At 56.2% G+C, this 24,183-nt stretch overlaps 1 protein-coding gene across 1 annotated transcript; it reads left to right on the top strand.

The window, feature by feature from the left end:
* The first annotated feature begins 2,738 nt into the window (after positions 1 to 2,738).
* SYNGR3 (synaptogyrin 3) lies at positions 2,739 to 22,418 on the top strand. Its single transcript, XM_084537376.1, has 4 exons — positions 2,739 to 2,879; positions 12,688 to 12,928; positions 17,629 to 17,771; positions 19,641 to 22,418. Exons 1-4 carry the CDS (start codon positions 2,781 to 2,783, stop codon positions 19,848 to 19,850), a joined length of 693 nt encoding a protein of 230 aa, XP_084393502.1. The 5' UTR covers positions 2,739 to 2,780; the 3' UTR covers positions 19,851 to 22,418.
* Positions 22,419 to 24,183: the final 1,765 nt, after the last annotated feature.

Below are 24,183 nucleotides of genomic sequence, written 5' to 3'. Positions count from 1 at the left end.
AACACACTGCACACAGCAGAAGTTGGAGAGAGGAGCCTCAAAGAAGGAGGACAAGTTGAGAAGCAGGGATTTCCGTGGGGATCTTGCCTCGTGCATCCCAGCCATTCCCTGAAGAGTGTAAACCATTTACCTGTTTGGAAATGGTCACGATTTGTTCTGTACCACCATCTAAAAGATTCAGACAGTGTCTTGGTCTTGTTGTGCTTTGTGTTGCCCAAAATACTCCTGTCCCAGCCTGGACAGATGAGCTGGGCAAGACACTTCAGAAAGGGGGAGCAGAGGCCCCGAAGGGTGGGGAAGTCTTTTCCAAAGCCCCCAGAAAAGCGGAGTAGCCCCCAGAGGTCAGGACGATTCCCTGTGCAGCAGCCCCAGGAGCACACTGCTTCCCTGCATGTGCGCCGTGCCACATCTTCTCTTCATGCCATTGATTTTCTGAGGTGTGGGGCACGCTGAGCCCCGGTGGCCAGCCCCAGCAGCAGGGCCTCTGTGGCACTTTCTGCCCTCTGGGAGCAGGGCCGGCCTCGCCTCTGTACATAACTCTGGGTTGACAGAGACAGGGTGGTTTTACCCAACACATTAAAATGATTTTGAGGTCACTGGAACAGCTGCCTGTAAACCACTGAAGCTGTTTGAAAATCTCACCTGTGGTAACCCTCAAATAGTTACCTCTAAGTTGTTCATCTGCAGTTCAGGGATGAGCTGGTGATGCTCTCGACAGTGGGATAAAATCCCTGGCCAGCCCCAGGAAAACCCTGCCAGAAGCAAGCAGGAGGCACCAGCCCAGCGTCCTCTTCTTTTTTACATAGTAAAATGTGATTTCTACTGAGCTGGTGACATTGAGGAACGAAAGGCTGGATCCTGCTTTTCCTGCTGCGAGTCAGAAATAGATCTGGAGAGACGATGACTCACCTGTAATTGAGAAACTGATGGCATCATCGGGAGCTTTAACAGTTAAACCCGCGCCCAACCTGCCAGAAGGAACAGGCAGACAAAGGTGCGAAAGGCCAAGCTGTGAGCTTGGAAACGAGGCCCAACACCCGAGAATTCTTTGATTTTGGGAGCATTTTGCATTGCAAGGGCTTAACGCGCCTGCTACACATGTACCCTGTGTGATCCAGTGTGGTCCCAGCTACATCCCCGTCCCCAGAGGGGCAGGGAGCTGCACAGACAGCAGGCTGGGGACGAGCTGTGGGGTGGCCACACGAAGCCCCCGGCCCTGCCCGCAGCCCCGCGCGGTGCCAGCAGTGCATGCGTGCTGCTCTGCGCCGCTCCCCCTGCAGTTGCCGTCCGGGCAGGGATGATGTCAGAGTTGTCATGGCATCGGTAGCTATGGAACCGGGAGCAGCGCTACCCAGGCTAACTCAGGAGATGGTCCTGGAGCCCTGGGGGGAAACTCCCTTTGTAATAAACCGAGGGTTTCCCTCCCTACAATGGCTCAATGGCTCGCCTTTTCCTCCTTTCTACCTGCCCTGGGGTGGGAGCGAGGATGGGGCTTGGCCTCTCCCCATCCCACTGGTCCTGCACAAGGAAAGCGAGAGCTGCAGCCCCCAGCCTGCAGCAGACAGCGGGTGCACAGCACTGGGCGGGGGGTGAGGCAGAGCCCAGCCTTTCCCTCGCCACACGAGCAGGTTGCTCCCCACCAAAGGCACCCAGCCTTCTTCACACCGCTCCAAAAACCCTCCTGTGCCTGGCGGGGCCTCGTGGAGCTGCTGGGTGCTAATGGAAAGGAGCAAGGGGTGCCCTGCGGCAGGGGCTGAGCAGGATCTGGGTGGCTTGGGTGCACGGCACCTCCCTGCTGGAGCAGTGCTCGTGCTTGGGGCTGTGGCACAGGTGTCCCTTGCCGCTGCACGGTGGCACTGGCTGTGGTGGGGTGTCCTGGTGGCCGTGTGGTGGCTGCAGCAAGCTGTCCCTGGGTGCAGCAAGGTGACATCAGCACAGCACAGAGAGCACAGCTGCAGCACGGTGAGGCAGCAGCAGCACGGCTCCCTCAGATACAGCACGTGCACGGCCACAGCGCAGCGCCCATCGCCCCAGCGTGGTGCCCCCAGCTGTAGCACAGGGTCACGGCTGCAGCACGCTGTTCCTGGCCATCATGTGGCACCCGTGGCCATCGCACGGTGTCCCTGGTTGCCACACGGTGTCCCTGACCATCTCATGGTGCCTGTGGCCATTGCATGGTGCATGTGGCCATCACACAGTGTCACAGCTGCAGCACAGTGTCCATGGCCACCTCTCAGTGCCCTTGGCCATTGCTTGGTGCCTCTGGCCACTGCCTGATGCCCTTGACCATCTTCTGGTGCCCCTGGCCATCGCACAGTGCCCATGGCCATCACACGGTGCCTGTGGCCACCTCCTGATGCCTGTGGCCACCTCTCGATGCCCATGGCCATCTCACAGTTCCCCTGACCACCTCCTGCTGCCTGTAACCACCTCCCGAAGCCTGTGGCCATCTCACAGTGCCGCTGACCACCTCCTGCTGCCCATGGCCACCTCCTGGTGCCCGTGACCACCTCCTGGTGCCCCTGACCACCTTCCCCTGTCGGTGCCCACCCGCAGCCCGTGCTGGGCGCATCTCCCCGTGCCACCCCCTGCCGTTTCCCCTCCGGGGGTGGGGGGGGCCGGTCCGGTCCCTCCCGCCGCCCGCGCGCGTCGCCGCGGACGAGCCCACGCGGGAGGCGCGCGGGGGGCGGGCAGGCGCGCGGCCGGCGCGGGGCGCGCGCGGCTCGGCTCGGCTCGGCTCGGAGCGGCGCGGAGCGGAGCGGAGCGGGCGGCGGGGGAAGATGGAGGGAGCCTCCTTCGGAGCCGGCCGGGCGGGGGGCGCCGTCGACCCCCTGGATTTCCTCAAGCAGCCGCAGACCATCCTCCGCGTGACGGCCTGGGTAAGGCGGCGGGGGGGGAGCGCAGCGCGCCGTGGCCGCGCACCGGGCGGCACCGCGCACCTTGCAGCTCCTTCCTGCACCTTGCGGCCCCTTCTTGCACCTTGCGGCCCCTTCTTGCGCCTCGCAGCCCCTTCTTGCACCTCGCAGCCCCTTGCAGCACGCAGCCCCTTGCAGCACGCAGCCCCTTCTTGCACCTTGCAGCCCCCTCTTGCGCCTTGCGGCCCCTCGCAGCACGCAGCCGCCGGGTGCCGAGCTGTGCCCGTTGTGCCCAGCGAGCCAGGCACCGGGCACCCTCACGCGAGGGGCAGCCACGCGCGGCGTGGGGCCGGCCAGCGCCCACGGGGGGCTGCGGGGTGCTCCTCGGGAGCAGGGCAGGGCACAGCGGGTGGGCGCTGCCACAGCTCCTCAACGCTTGTGTCGCTGGTGCTTGAGCAAAGCCTACAGAACGGGGTGTAAATCAGGAAGCAGAGGACATTTTCCTTCCTTCCTTGCTCTGCGTGTGAGAGAGAGAAGAAATCCCACGGCCAGCCTTGCCCAGCTGCCCCCGTTCTTCTAGGGTGTCATGGTTTTTGGCTGTTTCCCGTGCATGTATGTGTTGTACCGCACAGCAGGGAGGCAGGAGGTGGGCTAAGCCATGCAGCCGCCCAGCGAAGGCTCTGCCCGTTGACGCTCCATGAATAAGCAACCCGGAAAGCTGCGCAGGGGAGCTCGCGGGAGCTGTGCTGCCAGGCTGCCGGGGCTTAACGGCAGCCCTGAGCCACCTCCCTGCAATGCCTGGCTTTTAGCTGCCAAAATCTGCGAGTGTACACGGCCAGCGAGCTCTGCGATGCCTGCCCTTTCTCAAAAGCCCCCCGCAGGGAGGCTCTGCCCAGCCCTCGCCATGGCCAGCTCCTGGTTCTGGTGCTCGGAGGCTGGGGGAGAGCAGAGCCCCTGGAGGCTCGTCCATGCTCGTGCATGGAGGCCCTCGCCCGCTGGCTCTGTGTCACCTTCAGCAGTGCCAAATGTGTACAGCGAGAGAAGGAAAGGTGTGAGGGGAGGTGCTGCCCCCCTGCTGCCATCCTCCAGCCCCCACAACGGGCATTTGGGGCTCCCTGGGGTGCCTCCGGCCAAGGCCGCGAGCAGCACGACATGGAAGCATGTGCCTACCTTGAAGCACATGAGCAATTCCAGCTGCAATCACATGCTGGAAGTTAAACCACACGCTTAAATGTTGTGCTGGATCGGAGCCAGCTTTCAGAAGGACTCCACTGCTGGGGGAAGGTGGAGGCTGGTTGTGGATCTGGAGTTCCCAGGCCTGGGACAGGTGCGATGCTTGGCACAGGGTTTGGGTGGCACACGGTGCCAGGTGTTTCCCGAAGTGTCACGTTGGTCTGGAAAACTTGGTTGGGATCCACTGGGATCCTCTGCGTGGCAAAGCATTGGCAATGGTGTTGGTTTTGGGCATGGCCAGCTAAATTGTTGACCGTGTTGTTGATGGTGAGTTTGGCTCCTCTCGAAATAAAGCTGCCACCACCCACCCAGGGAGCTCACCGTCCTCGTACAGTGGGGATTGGACCCTGCTGGGAAACAGGAACGGAATATGGGAGGTGAGCTGAAAATCCTAGTTTAGAAAACATTCACGCATGGATTTGCTGGCTGGTTTACTCAGTAGAGAAGCCATTCGTTTCCTAGGTTCACCATGAGGCTGAGAAAAGCGAGTGGTTAGGACTACAGAAGTGCATCACCCCTGGTCAGTGAAGGGCCCGTTGGCTTGGATGAACGTCACGTTCCTGGGACTACACCCGGGTAATCATGGCATTCAGTCAGCTCCAAAACCCACTGAGCTCTTGGGGATTTTTTTGCTCTTTCCAGTTAATTGTGCATCAGGCCCAGGAAGCTCACGCTAAAAGCCACTCGCACCACATTTCCCAGGTCTCACATTTGGTGGCAGATCTGTCAGGGACCCTCCTCCCTCGCTGCTCCAGCGTGGGGGTCCGGAGTCCCCGGCTGGCCTTGGCTTGGCTGTTGCAGGCTGCAGCCTGTCATAAAGCAGCTCAGCGTCTGTGGCTCCTTCCCAGCCCAGCAGGGACGTTGGTCAGCACGAGCTGTGAGCTCAGTGCTGGTTTCCATCCCTCCTGCTTTCATGGCTCTCATTATTTCTTGCTTTGTAAAGCAAAGTGCTCCCAGACTCTTTTTGCTTTGCTGCTCGTGCCAGATGAAACCCACGGCCCGTTTTAAGATGGAGAGCTTGGACAGGCGGCAGCCAAAACACTACAAAACCGTGTCGGTCTGTGAGACCTCGCTGCCTTTCTGGTCTGCCCCGAAACTCCTCCTTGCTGGGCTGGGGAGCGTGGCGGCGTGTGGTGAGGGCTGCCTGCTGCTTATCACATCCCGCTGCGGCCAGGATGGGTGGCACGGCCCCACAGCCACCGCGATGCTCCTTTATTTGCAGAACAAACAGAAACCTCGCTGGTCTGGCAGCCGCGGGGAAGGCGAGCTGCCTGTGCTCACATCTGCAGCCTCTGAGGTTCTTCAGAAGCCCCTTGGCTGAGGCCGGACTGAATGTAGGTGTTGGGGCAGGTTTTATTCATGCGATTCTCCTTCCTGTTGTTTGCTGTTGTGGTTTTTAAAGCGTGTTTAACCTGTGTCGTTGGACCAAACCTTGGAGACTTGACCCTGGCCGCCTCGTAGGATGTTCCTTTGGAGCAAGGAGGAGGGTGCTGTGGCTCCTTGGGGATGTGCTGGTTTGGGTGGCAGTGTGGGGAAAGGAGAGCCCCTGGCTGGGACCAGCCGTCGTACCTGGTGCCCATCCAGCTGATGGTCATCGGTGGGGTTTCACTGATGGGGACCCAGCTCCATTTCGTGACTCCTGCAGTTGCTTTGGGGCCGCAGGTTGAGCCCTCATGCTGGCAAACAACAGAGGCAGTCGGGGGTGAGCGGTGACTTCGGTTTAGAAATCCCCCAAATCAAGTTTTGGTGAAAGGGGATTCCGATTGTGCCTCATCTAGCAACCTTTCCATGACATATATAGTAATTCTGAATATCTGAAGGAAAAAAAAAACACAAAACTCTCCTGGCATGAGCTGGAAAGAACCACTGAACAGTTCCTCATTCATCTCTTCCCCCTCTGCCTGATGCAGTTTGTCAGATGAAGATGTGATCACTCTTGTGGTTTCCTTTTTAGCCATTTTTTTGCACGGCAAAACAAACGCGATATTCACTGAGGATGCCTGCAGAATCATGAGTTCCCTTCCCTGTAACTACCACTGCTATCTATACGTCTGAGCAGTCGTGCAGCTTTTAAGGGGAATTCGCAAAATCGGAGTGGTTTGGGCTGGCAGCTGCCTTGCGCTGTCCGGTGGGGCCTTTTCCTCTCGTTTCTTAAAGTTGAATGAATTTTTAGTTTATCACCCGTTTGGGCACAGCCTTTGTTGGCTTTTCCTTAAGTTAAACTTAAGTTTTAAGGGTGAAACCTTTATTAGGGGACTGACCTACGGCAGCCAAACCTGATCACCTGGCAAGGGCGCAGCAGCAGGGTGGAAATCCCCGTGCCCTTTGGTATGTGGCAGTCAGCTCTCGGGTCCAGAGGTTGCTGCTGCTCACATCCAGGAAGGTCTTCTTGGGCTTGGCTCTGCACAGGTCTGGGTCTCAGTCCGTCACAGGGCAAATCATTGCCTTTCAGCAAGGCAGAGGTGCTTTGCTGAGGTGTGACTTTGGCAAGGGACGTGTCAGGTGGTTCGGTGGGTGAGGAGGAGGTGGTGGGGTGCCCCCTTTGGGGTGCCCTGCTCCCACACACGGCCCACTTTGTGGAGTCGTGAAGCTCCTTTTCTGGTACCTTGCCTGTTCCAAGCGTGCTGCCGAGGCAGCCGGAGGAGCTGCTTGTTGCACCCAGCAGGGCTGAGAACCTCCCGAGGGACATCGGCAAGGAACACCCAGTGTTCCCAGGGCTGCACGCTCTGGATAGCCTTCAGGGGTTCAGACACGTGAGGTCTCGTGGCTCTTTGAGAGGAGATGCGGGGCTGGGCTGGCTCTTAGGGAGCCCGCGGCGATGCTGAGAGTCATTTTGTGATCTTAGCTGCTCGGGGTTTGGTCTGGGCTTGGCTGCTTTTCAGCAAGGTCACCAGATTTCCGCCGTCATTCTCTTTCTGTGGGCTGTAGATTAAAGGCAGAACTTAAAATTAACATTCTTGTTAATGGGATTATACAGAAGTTTCACCACAACTGAGCTTAAAATGCTACTAAATCTCTGTGTTCCTGTTACCACTGGTTCCGAATGCTGCTGGTTTGATGTCTGCTCAGATGGCATCACTAGATTAGGTGCTTTGAATGGACGCTGTGTTTCAGCCAGCGTCTCTTGCCACGTTACAGAAGGTAATTCAGTAAAAATCGGTCATGTGGCCGTCAATACGCATCCTCCACAGGCTGATTAGCCCGTCAGACGCGTCCATAAACCTATTAGGGCCAGCATCACGCTATCCGGTCCTGTGCCAGAAACTGCGTCAGGTCTTTCCTTTGTGGTCATATCCCCGCTCCTTGGGGGAGCTCTGGCGGTGCTCACAGCAGCTCTCGGTCTTCACACTCTGCAATAAATTACACAGATCTGTGCTGGAGACTTCCCTGGGACTGATTGTAAAGATAAACTGGGGGGGTACGGGACCTGGTTCCCCCAGAATTTGAGCATGGGGGGTGCTGAAGGCACCTGGCACTCTCCCAAGGGTACAGCCCATCTCTGAGCTTAACCAAGGCTTAACCAAGGCTTATGGAAATGCTCAGAGCTGGGCAGGATTTGGCCTGTGCTGGTGTAACCACAGCTGGCTTCCCTTCTTGTCAGCTTTCCCTCCTTGCTGGCTGGGTGGGGGTTCAAGGAGCAGTGGGGGCTGCAGGAGGCCAGCGCATGGCATCTGCTTCTCCCTGGAGCTCTTCGTGTGGGGAGGGATCACCCAGAGGCTGGTGCAGGCTCTCTGTCCATTTGGGTTGTGCCTAGCACCATCGATAGAGAGCTACAGCAGAGCAAATTAGGGACGGATTATTTTTCCTCATGCGTTACATTCCCTGGATGTTGACATTAGCAGTTGCTTGCATGTGTAATCAAGGCAAGGTTTTACAGTCTCCTACAACCCCACACCTTCTGGTAATGTTTTTTATAGGTCCCAAATCGAAGCGCAGTGCATCAGCAGTGGAAACATCTCACCTTAAAATGGCTGACAGCTCGCACACTGAAGCTTTTTCAGCTTGTGCTCTCGTGGTTTTCAGGCTTTCAGTTTTCCTTGCGATGACTGTGCTCAGATTGTCAGGTCTCCTTAAGCACATTTGAGGTGCCTTGGTGACAAAAAGCTAAAAGCAACCTGGAAGAAGGGTGTGCAGGTCCTGTGGTCCATCAGCCTCAAGCCCTGGGAGGGGACGTGGATCTGCAAAGCACAAGGACAGAACCAAGCCAGGACAGCCTGGCGAGCCACTCGCTTCCAGATGGCAAAAATCTGGTGCACACAAGGCAGCCGTGGGTCTCAGCTTCATGCACACCTGAAATGGTGCCTTGATGCCTGCTGCAGGGCTGGTGCTGATGCCCCGGGTCCCTGGCAGCAGCTGTGGGGCTGACCAGAGCATGGCACGGCCGAGCAAGCTTCCTCCTGCCCTCTCAGGCTCCTCCTTTCCTTTTTTTGGGGAAAGAGTGAGGTGTCATTTGGTCTGCTGCCCGAGTGTCCGTGCTGCCCGCTGCCAGCTCGCTGTGCACGGTCACCTCCCTGCCCCAGAGCCCCCTTGGGGGCATCCACCACTGGCACCGAGCATCGGTCACCAGCCCCTGCACGTGGCAGCAGCTGCCAGCGAGGACGAATTGGGCTCTGGTTGGGTGAGTGGGGAAAAGGGAGGTGGGCAGGTGAGCTAGGAAAGCGGGCGTGATGTGCATCTGGGTCCACTGCTTTGGATATCGAAACCAACGAGACCCCCAGCTGAAAGCACGGTTACCTGGAAGCTCTGGGGGGGAGCCTTTCATGCGGGGGTGGCTGGAGGTATCCAGCCTTCTCCTGGGTTTTGCATCAGCTCACCCAGCGGGAGCAAAATTTGCTGCTCTTTGTTGTTCAGCTGGACAGCGGAGTGGCTCAGGTGAAGGTTTGGGAGCTTTGTAAAACGGGAGAGATGTGGAAAGGGGGCTTGGGGTGCGTGGGTTTGTGCAACCCATGCCCCCATGCTGTGGGTGCTGCTCTGCCTGGTTGCTGGCACCCCCTGGGCACTGGGGCTGGGGTCCAGCTGAGACATGGGAGGTGCAGGGTACCTCTGGAGAGCTGGGATCCTGCCTCCCTGCTCAGACCCATAAAATTCCACTCGCTGTGGAGAGTCTGACCGTGTCTTTTCTCTCCCAGGTCTCTGATGAACTGGTTATGGGCTTGAGCAAATGAGGTTTGCAGAGGTAGTTGGGAAATGACACTTGTTTCTCGTGATCTTCAGAAAATTCGTAGGGGTTTCATTTTCTCCCACCTACCCACATTTCCTCAAAACTCCTTTTTTAACCCACACACAGAAGAACATCACCAAATCTATTCTCATTAAAATGTTTTACCAGCACCAGTTGTTTTTCCAAGAAAAACTCTAAAATTTCAATCATGGGGGGAGGGGGAGAAAACAACACGGAAAGACTTGTTTTCACTGAAAAGCATGTTTTGACAGGACTATTTCAGCCAGCGCTGATGTTTTGAGTACATCTATCAAATGTGTGCACTTGAAATTCGTTCCTATTTTGGCCTCCCGAAAAGGGCTGCGTGTCCTCTGGGTGCCATGGGCTTGCTGCCTCCTGAGTGGCTCTCTCCACTGTGTCCCTGCAAGCCCCTCAGCTGGCCGGGGCTGCTGGAGCTTCAGCCCCTTCCCTGCTTTCTGTCTGAGTCCCTCACATCACCCAGCTGCAAGGAGGATGCGTTTCTTTGCATTGAGCTAAGCGAAATGTCTGCTCTTACCATCGCCAGTGACCGTCGTGCTTGCAGCAGTCCCAGGAGTGCCGCACGCACCCCAGGCACCTTTTGGCTTTTGGGCTTCTTCTCGGAGCTCTCTGTGCATTGTCCTTTGGCAGAGCCTGGTACAAACCTGTACTGGTCGTAGCTGCAGCGTGGGATTTGCCTTCTCCTCACCCGGCACACCAGGGCTGTGCAGGCAGCACCAGCACCACAGGCAGGCACAGCCCCTCCGCATCACCCACCCGTGTGGAGAGCCCCCGGGGGGTGTTGGAAAGCACAAAGGAGTAGTCCAGGGAGGGCTGTTAATCCTGGGAGGACTAAGTAAAACACTTATCTGAGAAGCTGAGTACAAGTTCACTGGCCTGCCAGAGAAATAATCCAGTGGAATCAGAGGTTCTCAATTATTCATGTTTTCCAGAATCACATTATTTCTTCCAGGGCCTGTTTTATAAATGCTGCTGCTATTTCTGATGGTAAATAACAATTTTGCATTATTTATGAACAGATTTTTTTACAACTGCTGATATTACAGCTGCTGCCAAAGCGCTGGGAAAATTATTATTACTGTTTGTTGTTGTTTCTTTCTTACAATGCGGCCCTCTTGTTCTTCGCATGATGATGTGCCCGGCGCGGTGAGACAGCCGAGCTCCGTTAAGTGCAGCACTAACGAGGAACAGGGCAAATGCAGGCAGTGACACAGGTTAGCACAGAGCTCACGGCTGGATAGGGCAAAGGACCCTGGACACTGGTTAAATTTGAAGATGGGGGAATGCTCAGCAGGCTTGGGGTGCTGGGGTGGTTGTTTGCATGAGCTCTCATGCACCTAGGAGAGGATGTTCTCCAGAGACTATTTCTGCTGCTTCTGCTCGTCGTTTGTTTCAGATGACACCCTACAGAGAAAGAAAACACCCCGCACCAATCCCTCGTATCTTAGGACTGCATTCTCTTGTAGATCTGCTGCCTTGTTGTCCCCTCCAATCTGGGGGACAGTTAGTGGAGATGGTCCAAGGCAGGTTTGCTAGTGAGACTCTTGCATTTGTAAGTAGCTTCAGTGAGAACAGCCTCTCTCAGCTTCACCCGAGCCCTGGGAGGAAGCAGAGGAGAGGGAAGAAGGGCTGTCTGGATGAAATGCTTCAGGGCAGTCAGGTGTGAGACATCTGGCAGGTGCTTGCGAGAAAATGTATGTCACAGCATTACGCTAAGGTGTGCTGGGAGCTTTCTGGAGGGTTTCCTTGTGGTTGATTCCGCTCCCTTCCACCCCAGCTTTGCTAGCACTACCCGCTGGCAGCGGGGGTGGCTGTTCGGTGAGGCATCAGGCACGCAGAGTGACTTTGCACAGGCCACAGGCTGCAGGTTATCAGGTGGCTGTGCGGCTGCTGCCACTGTCTGCTGCCTGTCTCGGTCTCGTGCACTCAGGACTGTGCTGGTACTGCAAAAAGCAGTGGGGCTGCCAGAGCAGGAGCTGTGCCCCAGGACCCTACCTGCTGCCGGTAGGCTCGCCGGAGGAGCGCATGGTCTCTCTGCCTGCAGACGTGGCCTCCGGCTGTGTCCTGTGAGCCAGCAGGGCTTGGAGGCATGCAGGGATCCCATGGGCTGCTGCTGGCAGCAAGTGACGAGATCAGAGATGCACAGCGTGGTGCAAAGGCGTCTGCAGGTCTCGCTGCCTGCCTTGCTCTGAGCCCAGCAAGCGAAACAGCAGCGGCGCTTCCCAGGCTGTGACAGAGCAGGCTCCAGAGCGAGCTGTTATATGGCTGGTCCCGGGGTTCTGCTTGCTGCCTTTGGTTTGGGAGGGATCGGGGAATTACCTGAGCGTGCAGCACTGTGAGTGGTGCTAACTGCCCCTGTGCTGCGGCCCCGCTCCTTCCTGCATCTGGGATGTCAGACAGCACGCTGGGTGCCGGGCTCGGGGCAGCTGCTTCTCCCACCCCTGTGAGCTGTGGCTCTGCAGCCCTGCCTGGGAGCAGATCCCCTCCAGGGGACCAGGACAGCAACATCAGCCCACAACCATGCTTCTGGCTGTGCCACAGGTCCCAGCAGTGAGTGTCAGGACCATGGCAGCCACCAGCAAGCCCTCTTCCCTGCTGTCCTTAACAGGGCTGGAACTGGGTCACTGGATAATGGGTGCAGGCACTGCATCCTTCAGCCCCTGCTAAGCCATGCATAAGATTGCCCCGTTTTTTGCATGGCAGCACGGCTACAACCTCTTACTCCATCCCGCAGCAGCCAGGTGACCTGCTCCCTGTGCCCCCAAGCTACTCCCCATGCCCCAGAGCTGCTTCCCATATTATCCCTGAGCTGCTCCCCATATCCCCGACCTGCTCCCCATGTCCCCAAGCTGCTCCCCACACCCCCACGCAGCCCTGCCCCTCCAGCAGGCGCTCAGTCCTTCCCAGGGCCAGCCTGCTGAGCAGCTCAATTATCCTCTGTAACTTCATTTCTCTCCGCTCCGCAGTTACACAAGGGGGTTTATTGAGCACAGCCTGACAGCACAGAGCAGCACAAGCAGAAAGCCTGTGCAGAGACCTGCCTGGCCAATCTGTTTATTTTTTCCTCCCCAGCCTGTCTGGAGAATAGCATCTCTTAAAATACACTGCCAGCCAAGCCACCGAAAGGCAAACAGGCTGGCAGCAGTGCAAGACCAAGATGCCGTCCATTGGCACATTGCTTAGGGCCACCAAGAGGCTGTGGGTAGGAACATGGTCTGGTGGGGGACCCAGGTGGTCTGTAAGGTCCCTTCCCACCCAGGCCGGTCTGTGATTCTCTGATCTGCCTAACAAATGCCCCGTTGCCATGGAGTCAAACGCGGGGCCGCATCCAATTAGGGTGCTGTTGGAAAACAGTTAAATGTAAACAGCTGAAGTTGCATTTTCCCCTTCGTTCCGCAGATCTTCTCCATCGTGGTGTTTGGCTCCATCGTGAACGAGTGCTATGTGAACAAGGACAGCCAGTCCCCCGAGCTGCTCTGCATCTTCAACGAGAACGAGAGTGCCTGCAGTTACGGCATCGCCATCGGCATCATCTCCTTCTTTGGCTGCATCTTCTTCTTTGTCGTGGACCTCCAGTTCCAGCAGATCAGCAGCGTGAAGGACCGCAAGCGGGCCGTGCTGCTGGACCTCGGCTTTTCAGGTACAACCCTGGCTGTGCTGTGCTCAGCGGGACAGTGCTGGCACCGTGGGGTGTGTGGGGTCATCGCTGTGCCCTGCAGCTCCACGCCTGAACCCTTCTCTCCTCCCGTGGCGTGGCACAGCTCGTGTGCCTCAGTCAGGGAGAAGAGAAGTGGCAGAAGGGCTGTCCCGTAGCGGAGAGCTCAGGGGCAGCAGTGAGGTGGTGCCTTGGGGTCAGAGGGGTCTTCTGCAGCCGGGGATGTTTGCTGAGCTGGGATGTGTGAGGCCACCCAGGGAAGCAGGGCTTGGTGGTCACATCCCAGAGAGCAGACGGGGCATTTTGCCCTCCCACGTCTCCTGTTTCTGGCTCAAACAACTGTTGTTTCATCAGCTACATCTGGGTCTGTTTTCACTGTGTGCGTGTGTGTTTCTGAACAAAGCAGAAGCGTGCTTCTACAGCGGGAGCTGAGATACCACTGCAGTCCCTCGCCGCCTCCAGCACTGGGGCTTGCAGGTGGCTCTGGGCCTCCAAGGGCTGCCACAGATCTTCTGGGCTGTCCTGAGCCCGTTGGCCTGGGGCTCAGCCGTGTGAACACGAGCGGGCAGGATGTGTTGTGCCAGGAGAGGCCATCCTCCGCTTGGCTGCTCTGGGAGTTTTCTGGCTGAGTTTGCAGCTGATGTGCTCGATTTCCAGGCTCTCGTGTTAGCGAAGTCTGAAGGTGATTTATCCAGCACGAGCAGAGCTGATGGCTCTCTGGTCCCAGATGGAAACATCCGTCATCGCCTCCCTGCTCCTGCCTGTTGTTAAGGCTGTCCTCTCCTTGCTGGAAAGCTGATTGCCGTGGTGGTAGCGCTCCGGCGGCCAGCCCTTGTTAGGTGATATTTACAGCCCCTTCCGCGGGGCTCGGTGCCTGCAACCCTTCAGTTCCAATGGGAGGGGAACATCCCCATCCATCTCCTGCCGGGCTGTGCGTGTCTCGCTCTGAGGCTGTGATCCTCCCCTGCCTTTCTCCTTGTAAGAGCCGCGCTCTCCCCTGCAAGGCATGTGTGAAATGGTCCCGGTTCAGTCTCTGCCTCATTCCTCTGCGCTTGCCACACGTTGTGTGCGTGTTCGTGGGCTCAGCAGCAAGCTGCAGAAGACGGGCTTCTGCCCTACAGAGCTTCTGTCCCACGGGCATTGCTCTGCTCTTGGCTGCAGCGTTGCACCCGGGGTCTGTCCTGGTCAGTCAACTCCATCCACAGCCTCCAAACGCTGCTGTGCTGCCAGCGGTGACTTTTTACTGGGACCAGGGATCAGTGTGCATGCTCTGGGTGCATCATGTCAGCTGCGTGTGAACTTTCTCCTCCCTTGGGCATTTCCCTCTTTAGGCTTCTTGGTAAAAAAACAGGTAAATCACTTCCTTGCTGGCAGGAGACCCATTTAGATGCAGGTTGTGCCACTGGGAGGGCTCTGGGAGCGGCAGCACCCTTCTGGGTCGGCCAGTCTGCTCCTTCCCCTCCCCAGCTAAGCTCCCAAACCAGGCCGATTGAAGCAGCAGTGCCAGCTGTCAGCACACAGTGCTCGGCGTGCCAAACACCCTCCTGCTGTGGGGGCTTCCACTGGGAGGTGTCAGGGTGGGGTCATGCCTGCTGCCTCTTATCCCGTTCCTATTTCCGTGCCTTCACTTTTCTAAAATGACGGCTGTCCCCAACCTTCCTTACTGCTGTAGCCTGAACACCCACTCGCCCAGAAACGCCGGGCAGGTGGTTGCTGCCAGAAGCAGAGCTGTGCCAGCACGCGGTGCCCGCATGGTCGCAGGGGCTGCAGCCACCGTGCCCACCTGCGCTGCCTCCAGCACCCAGGGCATCCAGCTGCTGGGTTCGGCGTCCTCAGAGCCAATCTGTGCAGCTCAGAGTGCAAAGTCTGAGAGTAATTTGCATTAACCATCTCTGTGTTAATCCCTAGGGACCTTGTGGGACTCTCTTAGGCTGTCCGCTTCCTTTTCTCCCTCCCCACCTCTTGATTTCCTCTTACCTCCTTGCCACTGTGTCATCCTCCCCGCATGTAACCTCAGCATTACTGCACGCTTTAATATAAAAGCTGAGAATCCATTTGGGAAATAAGAGGGTGAGGAGCATGCTGGGGTAAGAGGGAACATTGCAGATCAGGCAGCGAGTGGGCGGGATGAGAAAAGAAAGTCCTCGTCCCTTCGCCTGGATCGCCCCGGTGCCTGCTGCCGGCTGTTATATGGCAGCTGCTGCCTGTGCGGGCCGTGAGGGAGTTACAGTGCGACCCTACAGCTTTATTTCGCTGGAGGGAAGAAGGGCTTGTGTGTCGGATCAGTGCTAGGTTGGAGGGATCACCCCGAGAGCTGTGCTGCTCCTCCCTGGCTGTGCAAGGAGCATGAATGTTACAAGGTGCCCGAGTTATGGGGCTGTCCCTGCAGCGGGGTGCCCCGATGGGGCAAGGGGAGCTGCGTCTGCTGCAGCCCCTGGAGCCCCCTGGAAGGGAGCGCTGGGCACGGGCAGGACCACCACGGCCACGGTGCTGTGCAAGTGGTGTTTGGGGTTTGCTCTTCCAGCTGCTCCCGTAGACGTGTGCTTGCTTGGAACCAGGCTGTAATTATGGCTGTAACGTATCTTTCCTGGTGTTTGCACTCTGTTGTCTGCAGAGCCTAAAACTGTAATTATCTACTGGCTCCTACACTTCTTCCTGGTGCTCTCCTTCCCCCCAGCACTCGGGAGGGTGCAGAGCTGCAGAGCTCCTCCGGTGCACGGGGCCCCAGGGAGTCAGGATGGGTGCCTGCGGCCACAACAACCCCCTGCCAGCTCAGCCCCTTCCTTCTCAGGGCTCTACATTTCCAAACACCCACTTCCACCCGGTCCTGTGAATACACTGGGGCTGGGTCTAGGTGCCTCCGAGCTGGGGGAGCCGCCTGGCTCCTCTATGGGATGTGACCGTGGAAGTCGTGGGATGGTGACAGTCCTGACCAGCACCACCAGGAGCAGAGCAGCAGCACCAGGACGGCCCTGCCAGTGCCTCTCGGGAGCAGTTGAGGTCCCGGCACATGATTCAGGGCGTTGGGAGCAAAGTCTCATCTCACAGGAGTGCTAACAGAGGGTGAACGCGATCACAAATGGAAATGGTGCTGGCACAGAAATGAAACCAGCCCTTCCCGGAGCCCTTGGGAAGGCTGGGCGCAGCTCCGAGGGGCCTTCGAGGGCTGTACCGTGCCCACTGGGTCCTTCTGGCCCAGGCCCTCCTGGCCTTTGCTCCCCAAACACCCTGAGGTTGCAGAGCTGTGGCAGCCCCCTGCACTGGGACCTGGTGGGGACACCCTGCTCACTGCATGCTGGCCACCCCGTCTGTATCTCAGACGTATCTCAGGCTTGAATCTTCCTGTGTCCATATTTTGGAAAGAATCTGATTCCTTAATGGGTGCCAACTGCTGGTAAAGCCTGATTATAACAGACCTGGAGGACTTGAAGGCATGCGTGGCCTTTGGAGAACAAGCCCCTGAGGTCCCATTTGTTGCTGAGGACAAGGGGATCATCCCAAAACTGAAAATGTGTCCGCAGAGATCTGGGGTAGCGGACATTAGCCACGTTCTGCAAAAAGAGGCTGTTTTGTTAGTCTGTGGCTTGGAAAAGGAAAGTTTGGGTGATCCTGGCTGGAGGGTGTTGTTGCTGTGAGGGCAGGTCAGCATCTCAGGCAGGGCCGGGCTGGCCAGAGCTGGTCAGGAAGCCCCAGGTCCGATGGTGTAAGAGGAGGAAACGAGGGCTGTGTTCTCCTGAACCGCAGTGAGGAGCACATTCTGTCTACAAGGCAACGTACACGCTAAGCCCTGTAAATCTTGCAACGTATTTGGATACGCGCATGCATTTTTTATCATTCTTAAAAACAACTGGCAAGATGAAGGAGAATAAAGGCAGCTCCTTTCCTCCCCCTGCAGCCAGCCTGTGCTTTGCAGCTGGCTGCCCCACGGGGCCGGCAGTGCGGCTGCTCATACTGATGTCCATAATCCTTGGGAAGACGCCTGGTAGCTCAGCACCTTGCCTGCTGGGGCCCAGATCCCTGCCTGTGCTTTCCCCCAAAATCGGCACATGGGGTGAGCTTTGTGCTGGGGGCGCTCAGGAAGGCTGGAGGCCCTTAAAACAGCATCGTGAAAAGCTCCAGGTTTTGCAGCTCCTCCTTCCAGCACTGGAAAGCATCGCTGCTGGTTACAGCGTGTGCTTGTGGCTTGCTTTATACTGTTGTGAGCTCCTTGGCATCAGGCACTGCTGTTGGCTGGTGATTAAATTAGGGGAGCTGCAGCCCTATCTTGCTCAGCCAGCCTTGGTTCCAGTAAGAAATAATCAGCAGAGCGTTTTTGCTCAATCCCCCTGAGCCCAGCAGGGCTGGAAGCAGGAGCACAGTCAGCGGAGGGCAGCAGCGAAGAGCAGAGCTGCCTCCTGCCTGGCATCCGTGCGCCTCCACGGCTCGGCGGCTCCTGCCATGCTGCAGAGCCACTCTCCAGCCTTTTTTTTTTTTTTTTTTTTTTCTGGTGGTTGTAAATCAGCCTCTTCTAAAATAGATCTCTTTGGACCACTCCACAGGCCGAGGTACCCAAGATTGTTGTCGCTACTTGAAAATCTGGGTGGCAGTGTTTGGTCGTCAGCACGCAGATCACTAGGGTCTGGCAGCAGAGGTCTTTGCCCTTACTGTGGGCAGTAACAGCACTGACCAGCTCTGTTCTCTTTTAGGTTTCTTGTCCTTCCTGTGGTTTGTAGCCTTCTGCTTCCTAGCAAACCAGTGGCAACGGACGAAAATGAGCAAAGGGGCTTTGCAAGGAGCAGACGCTGCCCGGGCAGCAATCGCCTTTTCCTTCTTCTCCATCGCTGGCTGGGTGAGTTCAGCTTCTGGATTTTTCATAAATCCTATCCTGATTTTTTCATAAATCCTATCTTTATCCAGAGGTACAGCATGGCAGCCTGGCACCACGGCATCACGGTGTGAGCATTGCCTCTTCCTGTCACCGCCAGGGTCTGAGCCCCGTACTGGGCAGACACCAGTCAGTAGCTGGGTGTTGTGCTGGTGAATATTCACCATGGCACAAATGTCATGTTTGCAGAAGAAACGGCCCAACTCAGAGCTCAGCTGGGGAGAGGAGAAATGAAACCTGCTGTGGGCTCAGCGCTGAGCTGGAAGGAGGAATTTGGGGCATGGTTTGGAGAAGTGAATCCTGATGGGCCAGTGTGGAAGTAACCTGCAGTCCCTCCCCCTGCCCCTCTGCAGAAAGGTGAAACTTGTGGTTCCTTACTGGGAAGCACCAGCTCTGTTCCCCTCTCCCCGGGGAATTCCAAACTTCCCCTTCTCCTGCCACTGGAAAGTTGCATTTCCATCGAAAACACGTTGCTGGCAATGAGCTGCCCTCATTTCAGGGCCTTGGTAGAGCCCCAGGGCCTTGTTCAGACCGTGGTTTGAAGCAAATGAGTCCCCAGGAGAGGTTTGCCACAACGAGCCTGTCCCACGGGACTGCGGGGGATTTGGGCAGCCCGCAGGCTCAGCAGCTCAGCCCCGGGGGACACCGGGCTGGGTGCTCCTCTGCCCTCCCCAGGGGGACTGAGTGCTGGGGTGGGGGCTGCTGGGACCCCCTGTGCACACCTTTCGGGCTCTGTGTGTCCCACATCATGTCCCATGATGACCATGGGAGGTAGAGGGACGCCTGCCAGAGGGTGCGTGGCCCCACAGCAGCCCCGTGGGGGTCCCTCACCTGCAGCCGCCAGCCCCTGCCTGTGCCCGCAGTGCCTGCGCCTCTTGGGCTCAGCACCTGCTGGTGGAGCTGGGGCTGGGGCCAGGGAAAATAACCCGTGCTTGCCAGAGGGCCATGTGTGGAGGAGCAGGGGGAGGCCCCTGGGTCATTTCCACCCCCGCTCAGGCTGTTTGCAGGCAGAGGGCACGCGAGATGTGCGCTAATTCCGTAGCACCTTAAAAGAACTGGAGCAAAAGCCTGCCTGAGCCTTTCCAGCAGCAGCAGCCTGCTTCCAGTTACTCGCCAGTTTTACGGCTCCCCACTCTGTTATTATCCAAATATATCTCCTTTAATCCCAGCTCCCCTGCAGCTCTTAGCCACGGGCTGATCCAATTGCTGGGTTGCCGCACTGCCTGCTCAGCGCAGCCGCTGCCAAGGGAGCCACCCTGCCCGCCCCACAGCATCCATGCACTGCCCCATCCCACAGCATCCCATCCACTGCCCCAACAGGCTGGGGGCTGGCAGTGAGGGCTGCTCCTGGGCTGCTCCCACCCACTGGCAGCGGGGAGGGCTGGGGGACACCGGTCCCCACCCGCAGCAGCCCTTCCACGTGCCTGGTGAGCTCGTGCTCCTCTCCCTGGGGCCAGAAAGTCGGGTGCTCTGCCCGATCCATGTGTGGTGCACAGCCTGCTGGCAGCATTTGCGGTGGCTGGGAGCTGTTCCTGCTTAGTGCAGGCAGTTTTTTTTTTTCCCTGAGTCTGTCATTTATAAACTAATTGAATTGTTAATGAAACCTCCTGAAATAAAAGCAACGCGGTGCTCTCGCAGCTCTGCCGCTTGCTTTTCCCACGATTTGCGACCTGAATACCTGCAACCTGGGAGAGGGCGAGGGAGTCTCTGCAGGACTGACCTATTTCCTTGGCCTGGGACCCAACAGCGGGGAGCTGGAGGGCTGCGTGCTGGGGAAAGCAGGGTCCTGGTCATGGTGCTGCGCTCACCCCAAGCCTCTCCATCCCTCGGCAGGTCGCGCTGGCGGTGAAGGCGCTGCAGAGATACCGCCTGGGGACTGACATGTCGCTCTTTGCCACCGACCAGTTCACGGCTGACCCCAACGCCTCGTACCCCGGGTACCCCACCGGCAGCGGCATCGAGAGCACAGAGACCTACCAGAGCCCCCCGTTCACCGAGACCTCAGACGCCAACCCGAAAGGTTACCAAGTGCCAGCATACTGAGGGGCGAGGGTGCCACGCGGCCGTGTACAGATTGAGCACGTCCTACGGTGCAGTACAGTTAACCGGTTGATTGCAAATGTATTCAGTACCATTTCCTTAATGTGGCAAGTCAGTGCTGGGTTCCTTACTATTAGCTAGTTGTGCAGTGAATTCTGTACAGTGGTATTGGTTCTTGTCTTACCTGTCCAAGGGTTTTATAAAAGCAGTGTTCCCTCTAAGTCAGAAGGCAGGAAGGTCGCTACCGCAGGTGGCAAAAGACAAATAAGTACCTGCTCTGAGGCTCGTTTTAACAGCAGGCAACGGGCGCCGGGTTCCAGTGAGTGCCTAGGAAAGCCAACAATACCTTCTCCTGTTAGAAAACACAGTAGCTGATGAGTTGATATTTATCTTGTTCTTCCAGAGCTAACACAGAACTGGTCTCGTTGCAGCGAGCGCTGGGGCGGCCGGCCCCGGGCTGGGCCCGCTGCTGGGAGCTGCTGCGGGGCTTTCGTGTACAGCGCAAAAGCAGAGCCCAAGGAAAGTGCCAAATTCACAAAGATATAAGCGGTGTCTGTGTTAACTTTTGTTTGTATATAGTTACTGTACAAAAACTAACCACGACAACCAAACAGGTGTTTCAAACGTAGTTTAGGATGCAAGCAGCACGGGGGTGGAGGCACAGAGGTTTGGGGTTTGTGTTGGTTCTCCAAACGGCTTCTGTGCTTCAACACGGGTCTGGCTGAGGGCATGAAAAATTGCTGTTTGCAACTCGCTTTGGAAAACAGTTCAGCAATAGTTGTCTGCTAATTAGAAATAGGCTTGTACCAGTGGAAAATCTGGCGTGTTACAGTTCCACTTCTTCATCGGGGGTTGTTAAAGTTTGCAAATTTACAAGTAGTTACCGATTGGCGATACTGAACACTTACTCACTCTCAAACTCCGAGTTGCCATCACAAAAGGTGTGGGTGTCTCAGTGACTCAAAGTCTAAGTCAATTAGGAAGCAGCATACAACGTGTATTTTTGTACAGGGAGCAACCACCATCTGTCGTAATCTGCAGCAAAAACCTCAGGTGTGAACGTGTGCTTGGCACTGCGGGCTCCGGCAATGCGGAATTCAAAGGGAGCACTGAAAAGGCTCCCTAGGCTCTGAAGTCCATCCCGGGGGCGCACGCAGCCCATGTTTGCACACAGCAGCAGAATGCAGCTCACGAAAACATGCCCAGGACAGAGGCTGAGTTTTGGTTTCCAGCTGCAGAATTACAGCCTTGGCTAAACCAAGGAAATACGAAAATCCAGTAGAGCCTCGTCAGCAACCTGGTGGCTTTCAGGCACCGGGGTGCAGGGGGCAGGGAGCTGAGCTGCTTGCTGCTAGGATTGAAGCAGAGTTGGAAGTCCACCGCCTCGGTGGAAGCTCTGCCCTCAGCAGCCCTGGCTCTCCTGGCTCGCAGTGCCTGGCTGCTGGGGAGGGAGGTTTTGCCTTGCTGCTTTATGCTGGCAGACGTCGTGTGTTGCCTTCTGACCTCCTGACAAGCAATAGTTAAGGGACTGCCACAGCTGTTCTTGTAGCAAAAAAAAAAAATAATAATCCAGCAGTTTTTTGTCATCATCATTAACACAGCTCATTTCTGCTGCAAAATTGCAAATAAATGCATTAATTAATAAGCAGCAAACCTCATCACAGGCAGTCATTATCAGTGACAAAACGCATAACTTGAACCCCCTGCTAGTTAGGTCAGCTCAACATGTGCATTCGCAGCGAATGCTGCCATTACTGGATCCGGACCTTCACGCTCGCCGGGCAGCACCCAGCGCTGCGGAGCCGTGCTGGGTTTTCTCTCCCAGCACCTCCCAGCTCAGACACTTCTCCTGCAGGGCCGTAGTGACACGGGGACCTGGCAGCCCACAGCGGTTTCCACCGTGGCTTCTCTCTCTGATGCCAGCACCAGAGGCTGCGCATCTCCCTGCCCGCACCTCTGCACCCACTTTTTAACTCTAAGGTGTTATAAAAGAGCCTCGCCTGCTGCCTGCAGAGCTGCCCTCAGCAGCGAGGATGCCAGAGGGAGAGCAGGAGGATGGCACAGTGCCTGGCCTGAGTGTCTCCTGCCCGGCTGATGCGAGAAGGGTGACCCAGGGGCATCTGCACTTGGCCTGTGCCAGTCAGGCGGTGAGAAAGCCGTGCACGAAGTAGACCAGGGACATCCAAACACCAGTACAGTATAAGCCTAAATTCATTATGTGACCCCCCCTGCGATTTTTCTAGAGCCAGTCTTGCTGACAAAAAAAAAGGCAAAAGATTTTAATACAGGGTACAGTAGAACTGTAGCAATATTTTCCTTAGAGGGAACACTGAAATTTTAGCAGCACAAACAGTACTTGTGTTAATATTTTAGCAAAATTATAATCAATTTAAATGTTTAAATTGATTGTATGTGAGATAATGTTTGTTCGGTACATTGTATTTTTTCTAACTATATAACTGTTCCAGAGTTTCCTTGTAACCGTAAAGAACTAAAGTTCTGTCTGACTGCGAGAAGTGTCCTGATCAGTGGTGTAAACGTGCTGAATATTACAACATCTGAATGTACGCACCTCAGGCCTACATTGCATTTCTTTCCTTTCCACCCCTTCCACCCGCTGGCAGCGGGGCACAGGATGGCTGCGCACCCCCCACGCACCCCCACGCTGCCACTGACCTGAGAGCAGCTGTGCCACGGGTACCACAACAGCACAACTGCGACTCCATCCCTGGGCCAGGCACGGTTGTTCTTCTCAAGGTCAGCTTCTTTTTAGTCATTGCTCCCCGAAATTCATTAGCAAATGGCACTTGGCGCTGTGTGTGCAAGGCCCTGGATGTGCTGTGCTCAGAGAGGAGGAGGAAGAGGTTTGGGCACCTGGGAAGGTTCCCAGCAGGGATGAGGCAGAGCAGATTGCTCCTCGAGTGAACTGGAGCTGGGAATTACATCCTTGGTCCAGCCACACCGACGCCACCTGGAGAAACCTTCACTTGCCTCCCGCGTGGTGCCGCTGGGAAGGAGCCTTCTGCTGCAGAGAGGAGCCAGCAGCTCTCCTGCGGCCGCAGGGTGGGCGCTGCCCTGCTTCCGTGGCACAGGGGCGGGCAGAAAGCTGGGCAGGCATCCCACGATTGATGTATTTTTTCCAGGCAACAGTGATGAGTTCACTCCCGAACAGTCGCCCCTCAGGCTGCGTCAGCCAGACAGGATGGGAAAAAATGTAATTAATGTGGCACTGCAACACCTAAGACACACATGCCTTGGAAACAGCATTCACCCACCTTGAAAGCAAAACCATGTCCTGTTTTGTTGGCAAGACTGTTGATGAACTCCTGTGTAACTCCCTGTCCCCCAGTGACAGCAGGGGAGCCCACACGGCCCTGCTGAATTAAAACATGCTTAATTAAAGGAAGCGTGAGGCACCGGCCCTTACCCTGGACAATGTTGGTGCATTACCAGTGGTACCAAATCCTGTTTCCAAGCTCTCTGTGAGACCCCGCAGTGTCCCCGCTAGCCGTTCGCTGTGTTAGTGGTACCGTTATAGTGTCAGTGACTTGTCAGGCAGACCAGTGTGTGCAGATACGGACCGTAACTAAATATAACCTTATGGGCTCATGGTTAGAGAATTGCTAGATCCCTCGGCGTAACGCCTGTAGTATCTTCCTCGAGGTTTGAGTATTCTTAACATCAGTCTTCACACTTCTTTCACCTGCTTTTTCTCCCTGTGGATTCACTGTGGTAGACAGTAGCTGCTTTCCTCGTATCTATCCACACCAAATCTTAAAAGCATGCCTGAATTTTGCTGTGAAGTCGTGCCATGCCAGCTGCTACCCTCATGCTGTTCCTGCAAGCTGTTTAATATATTCTCTGTTCTAGAGATCTCCAGAAGCCCAGCAGCTAACTCAAGCTTGCAGAGGGCAGGACTGTGCTGCTCTCGGGCTAGCGTGCCAAAAGCTTCTACATAGTGTTAGCATTGAATTTGGGTGTAAAGAAGAGAATCTGAACAATCCTGTAGCTTTCCTGGAGATTTATTCTACAAGGTCATCTTGCTCCAGGAGGTTCTGTTGTGACAACACAGATATTTCTCATTGCTGAAGTTAAACACATCGTGAGGGGTTTTTTGTTTTTATGAACTTATAGTTTAAGCACATCAAGAGTATTTGAAAGAAAGATGTTAATTGGAAATTGTTCCCAACATTTTAAGCTATTCCTAGGAAGATGGAAGCTTTGCTTAACTGATACTTAGCAAAAACATCTCCCCCCAACCGCATGCTTCTAAATCTCATACAGTTTAAGTCACGTCTGTGAGCAGTTGGATTTTACTTGCTGTTTTGCCAAGGCA

Source organism: Aythya ferina, assembly GCF_964211825.1.
Source record: "Aythya ferina genome assembly, chromosome: 15".
NCBI lineage: Eukaryota > Metazoa > Chordata > Aves > Anseriformes > Anatidae > Aythya > Aythya ferina.
This window is presented reverse-complemented; position numbering and strand designations above follow the sequence as displayed.